Source organism: Simochromis diagramma, unplaced genomic scaffold (assembly GCF_900408965.1).
Source record: "Simochromis diagramma unplaced genomic scaffold, fSimDia1.1 OVJJ01000305.1, whole genome shotgun sequence".
Classification (NCBI taxonomy): Eukaryota; Metazoa; Chordata; class Actinopteri; order Cichliformes; family Cichlidae; genus Simochromis; species Simochromis diagramma.
The window spans coordinates 2256395-2270373 of NW_024387169.1; the positions used below are offsets into that span (position 1 = coordinate 2256395).

Below are 13979 nucleotides of genomic sequence, written 5' to 3' on the forward strand. Positions count from 1 at the left end.
ATTCAAATAAGACCCTGATGAGGAAGAGCTTTAATCTACACTTATATTCCATTCCATCCATATAGTTACCTAATCCTGTTTAATGCGGTTTCTATCTGCTGTCGCATCAGTTAGTCCTATAGATTAATAGTTATTACAGATTTCCTGGGTTTCCTGTTATTACAGGATTACCGTGTGTCTTTGTTGGAGAGGTAGTAGATCATTTAGGGTTGAAAACAAGACTGTGATGGAAACCGTGGTGGAGGTGTTGGGGCGTTAAAGCTGTTATAAAGTGAGCTTACGTTCTTATTCGGATGGCAGCATTATTGCGCACCGCTTGCGGTTGCGTGTCCGACTGCTGTCAGAGCTGCAGAGAACTGGCTTGAGCCGAGGGACAGGGAGGGAGGGTGGGGAGAGGGAAAATCTGATCTGGATAATGGCGCAGAAACTCGCAAAGCCTAACTTCATGTTTCGTTAGCGCGCTCGTCTGGAGGGTCGCCGTGGAGTGGAGCAGCACGCGAGGACGTGATTTGTAAATTCATCCAAAAACGAAACAAACTTTGAAGTTAAAGGTCGGCTTTTCCGTCTTGGTTTCCTGATGTGCTGATAAATTAAAGCTGGGCGTTGTGATGACTCCGGGGGCATGTTGTGTATTGCGAGCACCGTTTTGGCACCGCGCGGGTCGTTTTTTATTGTGAAATCGACTCGCAAATTATTGTAAACGTGGAAAGACCGTTACGCGGCGTGCCTAATGGCTCGCTACTCCAGTCCGGATTTTCCATGTGAGGCACGCCGGAGCCCTGGAGGTGGATAAGCTGGTAGAGCCCGCTCTCTCTCGTGCCATGCTGGGCCACAAGGGCTCCAGGAGACGCTGCTACACATTACTGAGAACCGGGATGGAGGAGAGGCGGAGGGGGGAAGGCAAAAAGTTTCTTTAAACCTGCCAGAGAAACTTTGAAGATGAAGCCTCGCTGACGCCACCGCAGCAGCAGCGCGACAGCCAGGCGAAGCTTTTTCCGCGGGTTTTATTTTTGACCCCTGAGCTCGTGTTTTCTCCTCTCTGTGTTATTTTGTGCGCGCGCGGCTGGTCGGGGCTCGCTGTCACTGCGCGCTGAGATGTTGGAGTGACCATGGCTGCGCAAGTGGCATCGGCTCCGACCAGAACCAACAGCAAAAATAAGAAACTAGCCGGCGGTCTGGGTTCCGAGCTCAATTCGGGGAAATCCGGAGGAGGAGGTACAGGACAGCGAACGGGACCGATGCTGGCTGCTGGAGATGGGACTCTGAATAATGTAGATCATCACCGCCGGAACGAGCTCAGCATGGTCCATTCAACTTCCACGAGTCACGGCGCTCCGGACGGACACGACAAGGCTGGGAATAACCTCGCGTCCGCCACGGCGTCGACTAATTCGAGCGCTTCCTCGATGGAGTCGAGTTTGATCGCGAACCACAAGCTGAAATGTGCGGGGAGCGGAGATCCCCCTCAGTCTCAGCCACCGCAGCAGCCGCCGCCGCAATTCGGCCAGTTTGCGCCACATCAGCAGCGGCAGATCCAAAGTAACAACAGCGCCAATAACAACGGCCAGGTGCCCCGCGGGGACAGGAGCGCGGATCACCAACACCACAGCGGCAAAGAGAACCTGTTGGGGGGCCAGGAGGAGCCACAGCAGCAGCACATGACAGGGAAAGGTGAAGGGGAGCTCACCTGTAAGCCCTCCGAGAGGATGATGGCCGCCAGGTACGAGCACTCGAACTTGGGGCCACCGAGTAACAACTCCGAGTTCAATAACAACTATTACACTCCGAGGCCCTGCTACGAGCAACATGGCGGGCAGCAGCAACAAAGCAGCGGGATGGGGATAACGCACTCCTCGGCACATAACAGCATGGAGAACTCCCACGAAGCAGGGTACCACAACAGCCAGTACGGCCAGTATCCCGCCTACCGAGCGGGCTACGGCGGCGGGGGCTACGGGATGATGGGCCCCTCTGGATGTCGGCAACCTGGGAACATGATGATGGGCAGCAACTCCTCTGCGAGCCACGGCAAGTCTCCTCTGGGAGCTGCTTCGGCTGGCTTCCAGAGGTTCCCGGGACAAACCCAGCCGCAGCCACAGCAGCAGCAGCATCCCTCGGGGGCGACCCCGACCCTCAACCAACTGCTGACGTCCCCCAGCCCGATGATGCGGGGCTACGGGGGTGCCTATCAGGACTACAGCGGCCCTGCGGCTCAGCAGCAAGCCGGCATGGGCCCGGGAAAAGACGTGGGGTCCCAGTATGGAGCCACTTCGGCCCACTGGGGAGGGCAGCAGAGGAGCCATACACACGCAATGAACCCTGGCAACGCAACGCAGGGCCTCGGCAGGACGCAGGTGAGTTTAGGAAACTTGTGTGAGGCCCCCCGGTGTCCTCATGATGGTGTGTGTGTGTGTGTGTGTGTGTGTGTGTGTGTGTGTGTGTGTGTGTGTGTGTGTGTGTGAGTGAGTGAGTGACCTTTAAAATCGTGTTACATTGTTACATACACACACATACGCACAGACCTCTGACTGAGGCTTTAATATGAACAGTGGGAAGAAATCTGCGCGCATGTATTTCTTTCATGTATTTTTTTTTTTGAAGACGCATTGGAGTTGCTTTTTAAAAATTCACATGGGCTCATTAATAGCCCGCGTTCTGTCACCACAGCTTACATGTCCAGACTGCAGTTGTGTACTCCTCAGTTTTGCAGTTTCATGCGCCAAACTAAAACCCGGCCGCGCTGGAAGGTTCACCTCTGTGCCGACGTGGTGCCAAAGGCCCTGTTTTGAGGTGGTGCTGTGTTCGAAGCACCCGTGAAAAATTCACGTAGAAGATAACATGCTAACAAACTACAGCATTCGTCTGTTAGCTCAGTTGAAATGGCATCGGCCGTTGAGCCCGTGGAAAAGGCGCCTGTCCTCCTCTGCGCGCTCTGCGTGGAGCTGGAGCGCTCCTGCGCGTCTTGTTTATTCCCTGTTCGGAATTTGAATAGTGGAGATAAAGTAGCTAAAAGCTTTGTGTACTCCAGGCGTACAGTTGACACCCAGTCAGCCATCTGATTGGCTCCCTGTGGCCCCGCTGGGCAGAAGGCATTCAGGAAAAATCCGGAGGATTTCTTGCAGGGGTGTTTTTCCTGGAGTGGTGATGCGTTCGCGTCTTTTGGGAACATTGTGGCGTTGGAGGCCTTCCAGTGTAATATTTGAAGTTTTTTGAAGGTTAGCTTGTTCTTGATCATTTCCATTATTTTTCTCCTCACTGAGCAGACATGCAAAAGGCTGCAGTGTCTGCCACAACAGAAGAAAACACACGCTGAATTCAGTGTGGAACATTTTAAAAAATGAATTATTGGGCTAAATTTTAAGGAGCGATCACGTGTTTATTCTGATTAAACAGAATTGTCAAAAATTGTACAACACTTTTATTTATTTTATTTAATTTCCATGTAATATATAATGCAGTATAATAATAGATATATTTAGAAATAAAAGGCTTTGCAGAAGCCCTCCTTCAGCTTTTACCCTGTAGCCCCTGAAGCTGTTGGATGCTCTTGCAGCTGAGGCTGAATGCTTTCCTCCTGGGGACATGAGCAATGACAGTGTTGGAGACGGAGCATGTGCCCCCCGCCCCCCAACATTTCTGCTGCCTGCAGACCTGCAGCCAGGCGAGGGAGTAGCTGCCAGTCGAGAACCCCGAACCTAAACATCATAGAGTTTCTCCAGAAGAGCCGTTATCGTGAGGTTGTTTTCGACGCACTAAATTATGCGCACTGCTGGATGGCACATCTGGACGACTGGAGGGCAAGGTGGCTGAGCACAGCTTATACTGTCTGCCTCTCACAAAACAAAAGCAGTTCATTAGCCTACATTGTTTCAATCAAAGGCAATTTGTGTTAGATGCTGAGGAAATGAAGTGAATGTTTTAGCGTGGGAGGGATTGCTGTTGTGTTGATCGTAGCAAATTATGCACTGATAAGATGGTCACCAGAAAACTAGAGCGATTTAACTCTGTAACACAATAGCTAATTATTAGTGGCTGTTTGCATGAGTTCTATTTATTAAATCGCAGACAGACAGATCAGTCAGGTGCATGAGCTTCATTCCTTCTGCATTTTTGTTCATTCTGACACACCACGCATCGAAACTCCTCTCACATTTACCAGTTTTATGTCGCAGTTTTCCACTCTGGGAGTAAGTGAGTGTGCTACTCTGTTTTTTCTTGACTCTACCAACATTTCAGCAGCGGTATATTCACGCTACAAAAGGCCTATGTTTAATTCATATTTGGAGTGGCAGCGGTGCTCTCCTGCGCGCTGACAGGCTGTGTGAAAAACGCAGAGCGGTGTAGTGCATAATACTGCCTCCAAATTGGCCCCGTGATATGACTGCGCCTCACTTCAGAGTGCGTTTGGTCGAAGCACGCCTCTGTCACCTGTTGGCACAGCTTCCCCTCTTTCAAATTCAATTTCCCTCCCCACTGCCTCTCTTCAGGAGCAAGCTGTGAACGAAACGAGTGCACCTCATTTACACCGCTGCCCCCCCCCCACAACAACATCCCACTACAGTGGCCATTCACCAAACTGAAGGCTGTGTGTGTGTGTGTGTACAGGTGCGTGTCGACACTCCTGAAAATGACATTGAACCTTCTTTTCTAATTCCCGTGTTGCGTTTGATTGGAGGGCAGCTGAGCATTGTTGTGGCTGTAGTTTGAGATTTTCTGCTGGGATGTCTCCTCCTGTGTTTCTCTGCTGTCTGTGGTTCCTCCTCACACACACCGTGCAACTATTGCACTGCTACAACACCACATGCAATTTTAATGACTTATTTAAGTTTACATCGCAAATGAAATTCTTTGTCTCGTCCTATATGTGACGAGCATCCGTCTGTTGTCTCCTAATCAGAACACACACAACACACACAGAAGGAAAAAAGCAATTAGCAGATAATAATGAGGGTCTAGTAAGAGGGAGCTAGTGTTGCTGAGATAATTACAGCAGCGACTCTTTTAAAATCTGACCTAATAAAACAAAAATTAATGGATATTTACAGTTTCCACTAATTTGTCACTATTATGCTCAGTGTTTTCCTTTGTGTGTGTTTTTCTTCTTCGTCTTAGAATTGAAATCAAAGCTCGGTAGCTCTGCGTTATCAAAGGCTCGACCGAATCCCATCCTTGGGTAATGTGCTTACCTTGAAATGATCCCTGCTCGCAGTGCTCTCCAGTGCATACTGTTTACATTTCTCTCTTATGAATTATTAGTGTGATACGAACAAAGACTTTATAATGGGAGCAATGCATCAATGTCACTTTGTATTATGCGGCTATCTCGGGGAGCCTTGTGCATAGTGATGGGCCTGAGTATGGCTGCTGGAATTTAATTTATGGTACATGTTCTGCATCAGATGGACAGCCCACGGGGTCTGGTCAGGAAATGGACACGCAGGTGTGTGTGTGTGTGTGTGGGCTTTGTGCTTTATAGATGTTTCTGTGTGTGTGTGTGTGTCCTTGAGTGTTTGTGTTTCTTTCCTCTGTTTGTATGTGCTGGCCGTGGCAGGCTGAAGTCCTTTCGTCAGCAGTAAGCGGTCCAACCTCAGCCCCGCCCCTGCCCCCCCGCCTGCCGTTTGTTTATGTTGTTTTGTTTACATCTGTCTCGGCCAGCTAGCGCGATGCTGATTAGCAACACTAGAGTGAAATTTTAATTTGCTCTGTTGCGTCCGATAAGGGCCTGCGCAGCATTTTTCATCTTCCTTGGATGAAACGTGGAGCCGGCGTAGGTAATTGGCAGGCCGGGGTTCTCCCTGGTCTGCATGCGGTTTCCACAAAACACCAATTAATTCTGATCCTGAAAAATAATAAGAATTAAAAAAAACTGCCCAGTTGCATCACTGGATGTAAAGCCTGTGCATTACTAACCGGCTAATAAAATGATTGTACTTGTTTTTTTTTCCCCTTCCGGCCCTGCTATGCATTCACAGCATCCCCTGGAGTCAAAGGTTGGTGAATAAATGCCCTGAAGAAAGGATTTAATTACTGTGAGCGGGTGTTGATTTTGTGTCAGCTGTTTCTCAGCTCCGTCTTCCCCGAGCTGCCGGTGTCAGGGGGCGGCCGTGAAATAAAAAACAAAGCAGTTTTGGGGAAGACGGCTAATTGTTCATATGGGAGATTTGACACTTCGAGGTGGATGAAGTAGTCAGAAGTTCTGGATTTCTTTCTGAGAACCTGTTATTTGTTAGGCTTCACCTCAGGTTTGATGGACCAGATGCAGACGTATTAATGCCACTTGAACCATTTTCATTGTTTAATAATCGCAGAATTAAACACAGAGCTGCTGCAGGAGGCGTGAGGTCCTTTGGCACTGACATAAACACAGAGTCTGCTGCTGTCCTGTCTGCGTGTGAGGAGGCAGACGGCCCATAGGAAGGCTGCACGTGTAGAAATGTAGGCGATATCTGCTGTGAGTCACACGGAGGCCCGCCGACCTCTGTGGAGTTGGCCTGGCCGAGTTTACCGAGAGAATGAGTGTGTGAACTCTGGGAAATGTCAGCACGGTTCCAGTCGCCTCCCGACTTCAGCTTTATGAAATTGTGAAGAAAAAGAAGTATTTCTGACTCGAACACACAGACGCTGGGCTTTCTCTTTTCCTTCTTTTTTACTGTTGTGTATGTGATGGGGGGCGTGGCACCCCAGCTTCCCCCAGCCCCGCCGCTCTGACTTTCAAATATGCTAATTAGCCACGTGCGGCTCTTGAATGGACGGACCCCCCGAGCACCACAGGAGGGGGCTTCCTTCTTTCTCTTTCTTTCTTGCTCAGGAACAGAAATGTAACTACGGGTAAACAGATACGTTGATGCACTTATTGCTTAGAGAGATGCTTCGTTTTGTATTTTCTCCTCTGTTGCTTTTCTGTGCCTCGCTCTCAGTAGCTCTGCAGGTCTCCCGGGGGACCAGCGGTCAGGCCAGAGGTATTTAGAGAGTAAGCGTGTCCTATCGAATATTTATACACAATCCTGAGCAGATCTGTGAGCTGCACACTCCTCTTCCCTTCTCCCCTCTGTGGGCAGCAGAAGAGGAAACGGGAAGCGTAGCCGCCGGTCCCTTCGGAAATGAGCAATTCTGTGATTGCTGCAATTAATGAAAATTTTAAGATACCAGCGTGACATTTTAAGATTCAAGTCTCCCTCACTTCCTTCTGTACAATAGAGCTAATGGTCCAACATTTCAGTGCAACAAAAGCAGAGGAGAGGAGGTTAATTGGCAGATTATCTTCAGTGTTTTCAGGAATTCAGAAGATTTTTGGTGCACATTATTTTCCCTCTATATCATGAGAATCCCCCTTTTTTTCTTTACCTTGAGGTTTGTCTTCATCCCTGCTCATAGATACTCTGTTTATAATAATGTGAAGGTGAGAGTAGTGGATGCAGGCCTGCGTTTATTTACTGCTCAGGAAAAATGATTGGTTCACACACACAGTCTGCGTGTGTGTGTGTGTGACTTCATGTATGAATAGCGTGCTGCCACCATCCTGCGAGAAAATCATTATCATCAAAATTATCATCGCCGTCATCTGTCACTTTCCACATCAAAGCCTCTGCACTTCTCACTGTTTCCACCACACTGTAGGCTCTGCTCTCCAGTCACACATCTTGCTGTTTGGTTTGAGTTGATCCTAATCAGCTCTGGCATGGTGGGACCATTTGTTCAGCTAAAAAAACCAAAAAGCAAACACGGCCAGCACGGTGCTGCGTGTCGTTTGTGAAGGAAGACAGAAATAGGAAAACGATGCAACGCAGAGATGCTCCGAGTTTCTGGTTTTCCTCTCTTCCACACATGCGCTCGGTCTTAAACGTGCACTCAACCACGCGGATATATTTTTCAGAGCCACAGCATAATCTTGTCATCTTTTGCCTCTCCAAACCCCAAATTGTGGGACTTTATAGACACTGGTCACAACAGGATGCTCTCGGTCACTCCTGGCTGAACTCTGCTTCATTTAGATCAATTTTCTCTCAATAATTTAGGAAGTCATTCACACCACATCCTCTTCTGTGCAGAGTTGCATGCTCAGTGGCTGCACAACACAGATGCATACTTCGCACTGCTTGGAGCTGGTGTCTGTGGGATGAGAGGTTGTGTTGAAAATGTAGTTTGTTGTTGTGAGCGTGATGCAGCCGGACGTGTGCGCTCTACATTCCAGCCACTCCTTTGACACAAACCGGATGAACTGGATTAGATATCGACAACATGAGTGAACTTTATTTTGGTGTTTAAATGTCTTATTTCTTTAAGATGTTAATTCCTTCAAAGAATATCAATACGGATGGCGAGAGCATTTGTTTGCTGTGTGGAGTTAATCTCCCCGTGCTGCTGTGCCTGCGTGTCTGTGCGTTTCTGAGCGTGTGCACACGCGTGCACGCCGCCCAGCTCGATGAACATCCGTAGTTACTGTTGGCTAAACATGCAAAGGTTACTGTAATGTCAGACACATGCCAGAGGGGAGCGTGGAATACCACATTAACATAATCCATAGAAGAGCGTCCCATCTATAAACACTGACGCGCCGGGCTGATCGCCACGCTGGAGCACGTGACCGCTCGCGCTTCTGCTGCGCTGCACGAGGCTGAAAGGAGAAACCGCAACACGGCCATTCTTCTCTGAGGGAAAGACCAAAGGTCTGAAAAGAAATTGCTGGCTGTCAGGCAAAGACTGGCATCTTCCCGGCTCACGCAGGCGGCGGCGTGAAGATATTTTCCTCCCGTCTGACCCGCTGACCCCGCGCTGCACATGTGAAACATGCTGTACCATAAAATCTTCTTCTCATTCATTGAGTTACAACTTTATTTCCAGGTAATTTATCAGCATCAGACAAATATAGACGTGCAGAGTTTTATCTTTCCTTAGGAAGACCTGAATTGAGTTTCACTCGAGTGTCTTTAAGGGAATTTAAATACAGCTTTCCTGGGCATCATTATCCAGATATTCATAACTCTGTGTGGTTATTTCCTCCCCAGCAATAACTTGCCTTCTTTTAGAATCTCCCGAGATACGATTGCAAAGCAACCCCTGGACTAATATTTGAGGCGTTGAGTATTAATTAGGTGTTTTATGGTGGCTGAGACGTCCTAACGTGCTGCCCTCTCACCTGCCGGGGCGGGGTCCTGCACTGGGGGGGGGGGGTTGTTTTGATAATTATGTGTGCTAAAGCCAGAGAGAAGGCTCTTAATTTATTTGGAAAATGCATTTTTATATTTACGGCTTTGGTCGGCGCTTTCAGCATCGCTTTTAGAGAGCTATTGTTTTCATTCACATAACCCCGTTTTAATTAGTCTGTCTTTGGAAATTCCCTCTCTGTGTTGTGGTTTTAGTCGGACGCTGCAGACTCCCACAGCTCCCAGACGTTTCTCAACTTTTTCTTACACGCTGGCTTCTTTCCAAAGAGCCAAGTCATGTATGCAAACTGGTGCAAGTTCACGTTTTGTGTTTGAAACAGCCCGTTTATCTCTTTCTGCTCTTTTGTCTCTCGTCTTTTTCCCCCACAGTTGTTTCCAAAGTCTCTTTCTGTCGTTTGGATGCGAGTTGTGAGTGACCTTGGCTGGTGACTACACTGCCTACTCATTAAGTAGTAAAGATGAATGGTTTCATTATAGTGGGGGGAAAAAACGAGCAGGGCCAATTAGCGGTAATTAACAGCGGAGAGGGCGAGGTGCTCTGGAGGGCTCCCTGACCCAGACAGAAGGGGCAGAGGGGAGCAGGGCTGTGTGTGTGTGAAGGAAATGCAGGTATGCATTTGAGGAAGGCGATCATAGGCATGTGTGTGGACAGCAGGGACACAGAGTGTTTAAATGAGTATATGTATGTGCAGTGCTGTGGGGACGGGCTTCTTTATGCCACGATTAGGAGCGTGAAAGCTAAAAGTGGAGTTTAGGGGTGTTGGAGAAGTGTGTGCGCTCCATCTACATCACAAGACAAGGCTGGACATGCTTGCAGACATTCCTGCATGCTGACAAATGGGAAAATCACAGCATGTTTCAGCAATTAGAGGTGACGAGGTCAATAGCCGGCAACACCTCTCCTTGACTTCTGACTCCCGATGTGATGTCACTGTCCCCCCTGCAGCCTTTGGTGTGGCCGGGGAGCTTGTTAGGCAAAGGTCTGAGAATAAAAGGCCCTAAAATGCCAAACCAATACACCATCGGCACTAATGAACATTTTGCTGTGATTTCTTTCTTCTTAATTGGAGATCTTTTCTTTTTTGTGCTGATCTGCAGTATTTGAGTATCTCAGCATCAAGGAGAAACTCAAGGTTGTTCACAGTACACCATCAGAGCCTCTCCCTCTCTCTCAGCGCTGCGCTTGATGCGTTCACCCCGCCTACCTCTCGTTTTTTATCAGTTCCTGGGTGAAATTGTCACAGACATGTAATCCTTCGGGTGCCACTAGCTGGGAGACGTACACGTGAGCGTGCACGTAATGGTATTGGCGGACGAGGTGTCTAAACAGCAGGTAGCGTGGGGTCTTGTGTCCAACATGAAAATTCTGGCGAGTCGATAAAGCGGCGTTCAATATCCCCAGGAACGCGGCTGTGTTGTCACTTTAAGAGACATGTTCGAGTTGGCAGTTACTGTGAGAGCGCGTTTGTAAAGGCTGCAGATTTTTTAAGGTATTTTGCAAAGTGCTGGCAAAGTGCTGCTTTCAGGGCCCCTGAAATTGCAATGCCTGGCAAATGGATGGTTTGAGGAGTATACAATGTATTAGAAGTCAATTGTGCATGGGAGGGCCTATTTTCCATATCGCTAGTCGAACAAGTGCGTGTGTGAGTGTGTGTGTGCAGCTGTTGCGTCTATGCTTTTGTGATGCACACACAAACACACACACTCAGACTGCTCAGGCCCCGTCTCCCTGTTGTTGTATTCCCCTGTTGCTTCAGCGACTGCAGGCTCTGTCATGTGGAGGTTTGCATGTGGTGGGGTTGAGGGGTGGGGGTGTTAGACTGTGGGGGTGACGAGCATCAGAAACCATTACCCGTAATGGCCTCATTCCCCACACCCCACATATCCATTCCCTTCCCCTCTCTGACATTTATTTTATGACTGCTTACATATCAAATATTTAAATAAACAGAATCGGGGGCTTCGGCTGAGGTTTGCCCGGGGGTGACGGGTGGGAGTCGTGGCGGCGGGAGTAAAGGGATGGATGATGACATTCATTTCCGAAACGAGGAAAGAAAAAAAACAGGTTTGGGGGGTGGTGGTGGTGAAGGGTGGGAGAAAAAAGCAGCGGCGGCAGTGAAGAGGAAGGGGGAGGAAAAATGCTTCGCTTGGCTCCAATCAAAGCGTGGCGGAGGGCGGCGTGTTTTTTCGCTTACGCCTGGCAGCAGCAGTGACAGACGGCTGTGCGTGAGCCTTCGGGCGCGAGTGCTGACGTGCGTGCGCGCATTACTGCGGGGCTCATCCGTCAACGTTTCCCGGGGACACGGGAGGATGTGGGAGAAGGCCCCGGTGGCTCGTGAAAAGCAGTCCTCTGTGCCGAAGCAACATGAGCTGTGTGACACAACGCAAAGAAACAAAGTGAAACGCAACTGTGAGGCCAGGTAGAAGGAAAGAAGGCAGGTGGAGGTGAGAAGGGGGAGGATTCGTCCGTTTCCTCGGAAGAAGAGGACGGAGAATGAAAGAGTAAAGGCACAGGTGTAGACATGTGTGTGTAGTGAATGAAGAGACAGCAGTCCTGGGTGCAGGCGGGCAGTCGTACGGCGTCGGTGGGAGGCCCATTACTGTCAGGCTAATCTTAAAATAATTAATTGCGAAGTCGACGCTTTTTAAAGAGTATTGTAATTGAATCCTAAATTAGGCTTGGGAAAGGGGACGCGTCCTGCTTTGCTGCAAGGCTGTTCCCATTCTGCAGTCATGTACACACACACACACACACACACACACACACACACACACACACGAGTGGGTCGTGTGCAGGCGGGCAGAATAGGGGGAAAAAGACAACAGGCGAAGGAAATGCTAATGAAATGCATATTTGGGGAGAAAGGGGCCATCTATAATTTAGCTGTGCTCTTTGAATGTGAATGATGTGTGTGCAAGCGCTGTGATTTATTTTTGTTGTGCAGAGGGATAATTCTGTCAGAGTAGGCTTTTATTCTTGTAAACAAATGTGGGGAAAAGAGCAGAATAAAAGTGGAGTAATAAAGTAAACAGAATGGTATGAATACATTTAGCTGCTGGCATGAATAATTTGTATACGGGACGGAGGAGTTTGATGAAAGAGAGATGACAGATATGAGAGCCTCGATATCGCCTGATAAAATTTCAGGACGCTCTCTGATACGCTGTTTTCCGCCACTTGTTTTTATCTTTGCGTGATTTTGTGTGCCGCTTCTGCACACGTGCAGACGCAGCTTGCGACGCCTCGAATCCTCCGAGACTCGAGGCCGCTCTTAAAACGGGCGGCTCGGTGTGCTCTCGCCTCCACACGCGGCTGCTCCTCTCGGATGACCCTCGCAAAACTGTCGGCTGTAGAACTTTCCGGATGAAAGCTCCCAGAAAAGGGTCTGCCCTCCATAAATGTCGGCTCTGCTTCATAAGTCTGGCACAGGGGTCAGGGGTCAGGGAAGCGGTTTTTGCCTGGCAGTCGTAGAAATGAAGCAGCAGAGGAGCTTCCTGTTGTCACGTCACCTTCTTTGTTGCAGTGTAGTTGTCTGCAGTGCTGTATTCCTTCAGCTTTGTTTTGCACGCCGGCCTCGCGAGCGCACTGAAATTATCAGATTAAGTGTTGCAGTCAGTCAAGTAAAAACCGAGGAACCAGTCCAACCGCTCCGCAAACATGTTGGCCCTTGCTGCCGTTCACCCCGATGTGCACTTCAGGTTCAGCCGTATTTCTACCTGCATTAACAACACGTGTGTCAGAACTGAAACACAATGAAATTCTTTTGCTCTACATTCGAGAAATTGGCTGCGTGCGTGTGACAAATCAAACGCTCCTCGTGCTGTTTTCCAAATGTTTGAAACCCGTTCAACTCTTATTTGGCCCAGATCTGACAGCTCCAAACTTGGCTCAGAACATCCCATTTTCTCCTGGCTGACTGGGATGAATAACAGCAGAGAGGACAATATTGTGGTCTAGCTGAGCACGGCTGACTCTTCTGTCTCTGTGATCCCTCTATCAATAAGGAACACAGGCCTGTCAGAAGGCCTGCCAACTGTTTGGCTGTCCATGCAGGCTGCTCTCTACTCAACATCTGGACACAGATGGTACACACTGCTCGCACACACGCAAAATGCTTGCACACATTTTCTCGCTCATACTGGCAGACACTCGCCAGCATGCTGTGCACTTACAGTTATACTGATGTGTGTGTGTGTGTGTGTGTGAATTCCTGCCTTTCCACACACACTCAAACATGGTTAGCACACGGCCGTTTTCAGAATCCTTTTAAGTTGCATCCACAGTGTGTAAAGTCATGTATATGGAGTGCAGCTCAGTTCAAAGAACAGACGAACGCACGCTTTCTTTCACAGATTTGGTCACATGGTGGAGTCTGTGTGTCGCAGCCAAGGATCCGCAGCTTCTCTTGGGAAATATGTACGCGTTCCTTTAATATGTCTGGCTCTTAATAAAAACCTGAGAGTTAAAGGTCGGTCAGGGTTTGGCGTGTAAAACAAGTCGCAATCGGGATAGTTATTCTGGCTCGATCTGCTGCGCTCTTACAAATGTCCAACTTGACACAACAAGTGCAATTCAGCGGCTTTTCCCCCATTTTTCATTCCTCGTGCAGCAAAAACAAAATGAAAACTCATTCTGTGCACACTCAGGAGTGCTGGAGACTTCACGTTGAAATCTAATTAATGTCATTTAACTGCAAATATCGCTCAGTTTTACCAGTCACATGGTATTCATATGGTGCAGCCAGGCCATCGTAAACACAACTGCCCTGGGGCTTAGCAATGATGGGAGTAAATGGTGGAGTTCAGCTGGAGTCA

General features: G+C 48.8%; 1 protein-coding gene across 4 annotated transcripts in view; it reads left to right on the forward strand.

Moving 5' to 3' along the window:
• Nucleotides 1-413: 413 nt before the first annotated feature.
• Nucleotides 414-13979, forward strand: part of LOC120744492 (AT-rich interactive domain-containing protein 1B-like) — a 156108-nt gene continuing 142542 nt past the window's right edge. For all 4 annotated transcript variants that reach the window (XM_040048934.1, XM_040048935.1, XM_040048937.1 and 1 more), the window contains exon 1: nucleotides 414-2354. In XM_040048934.1, the coding sequence (XP_039904868.1) occupies nucleotides 1110-2354 (1245 nt within the window). In that variant the 5' untranslated portion in view covers nucleotides 414-1109. The remainder of the gene's footprint in view (nucleotides 2355-13979) is intronic.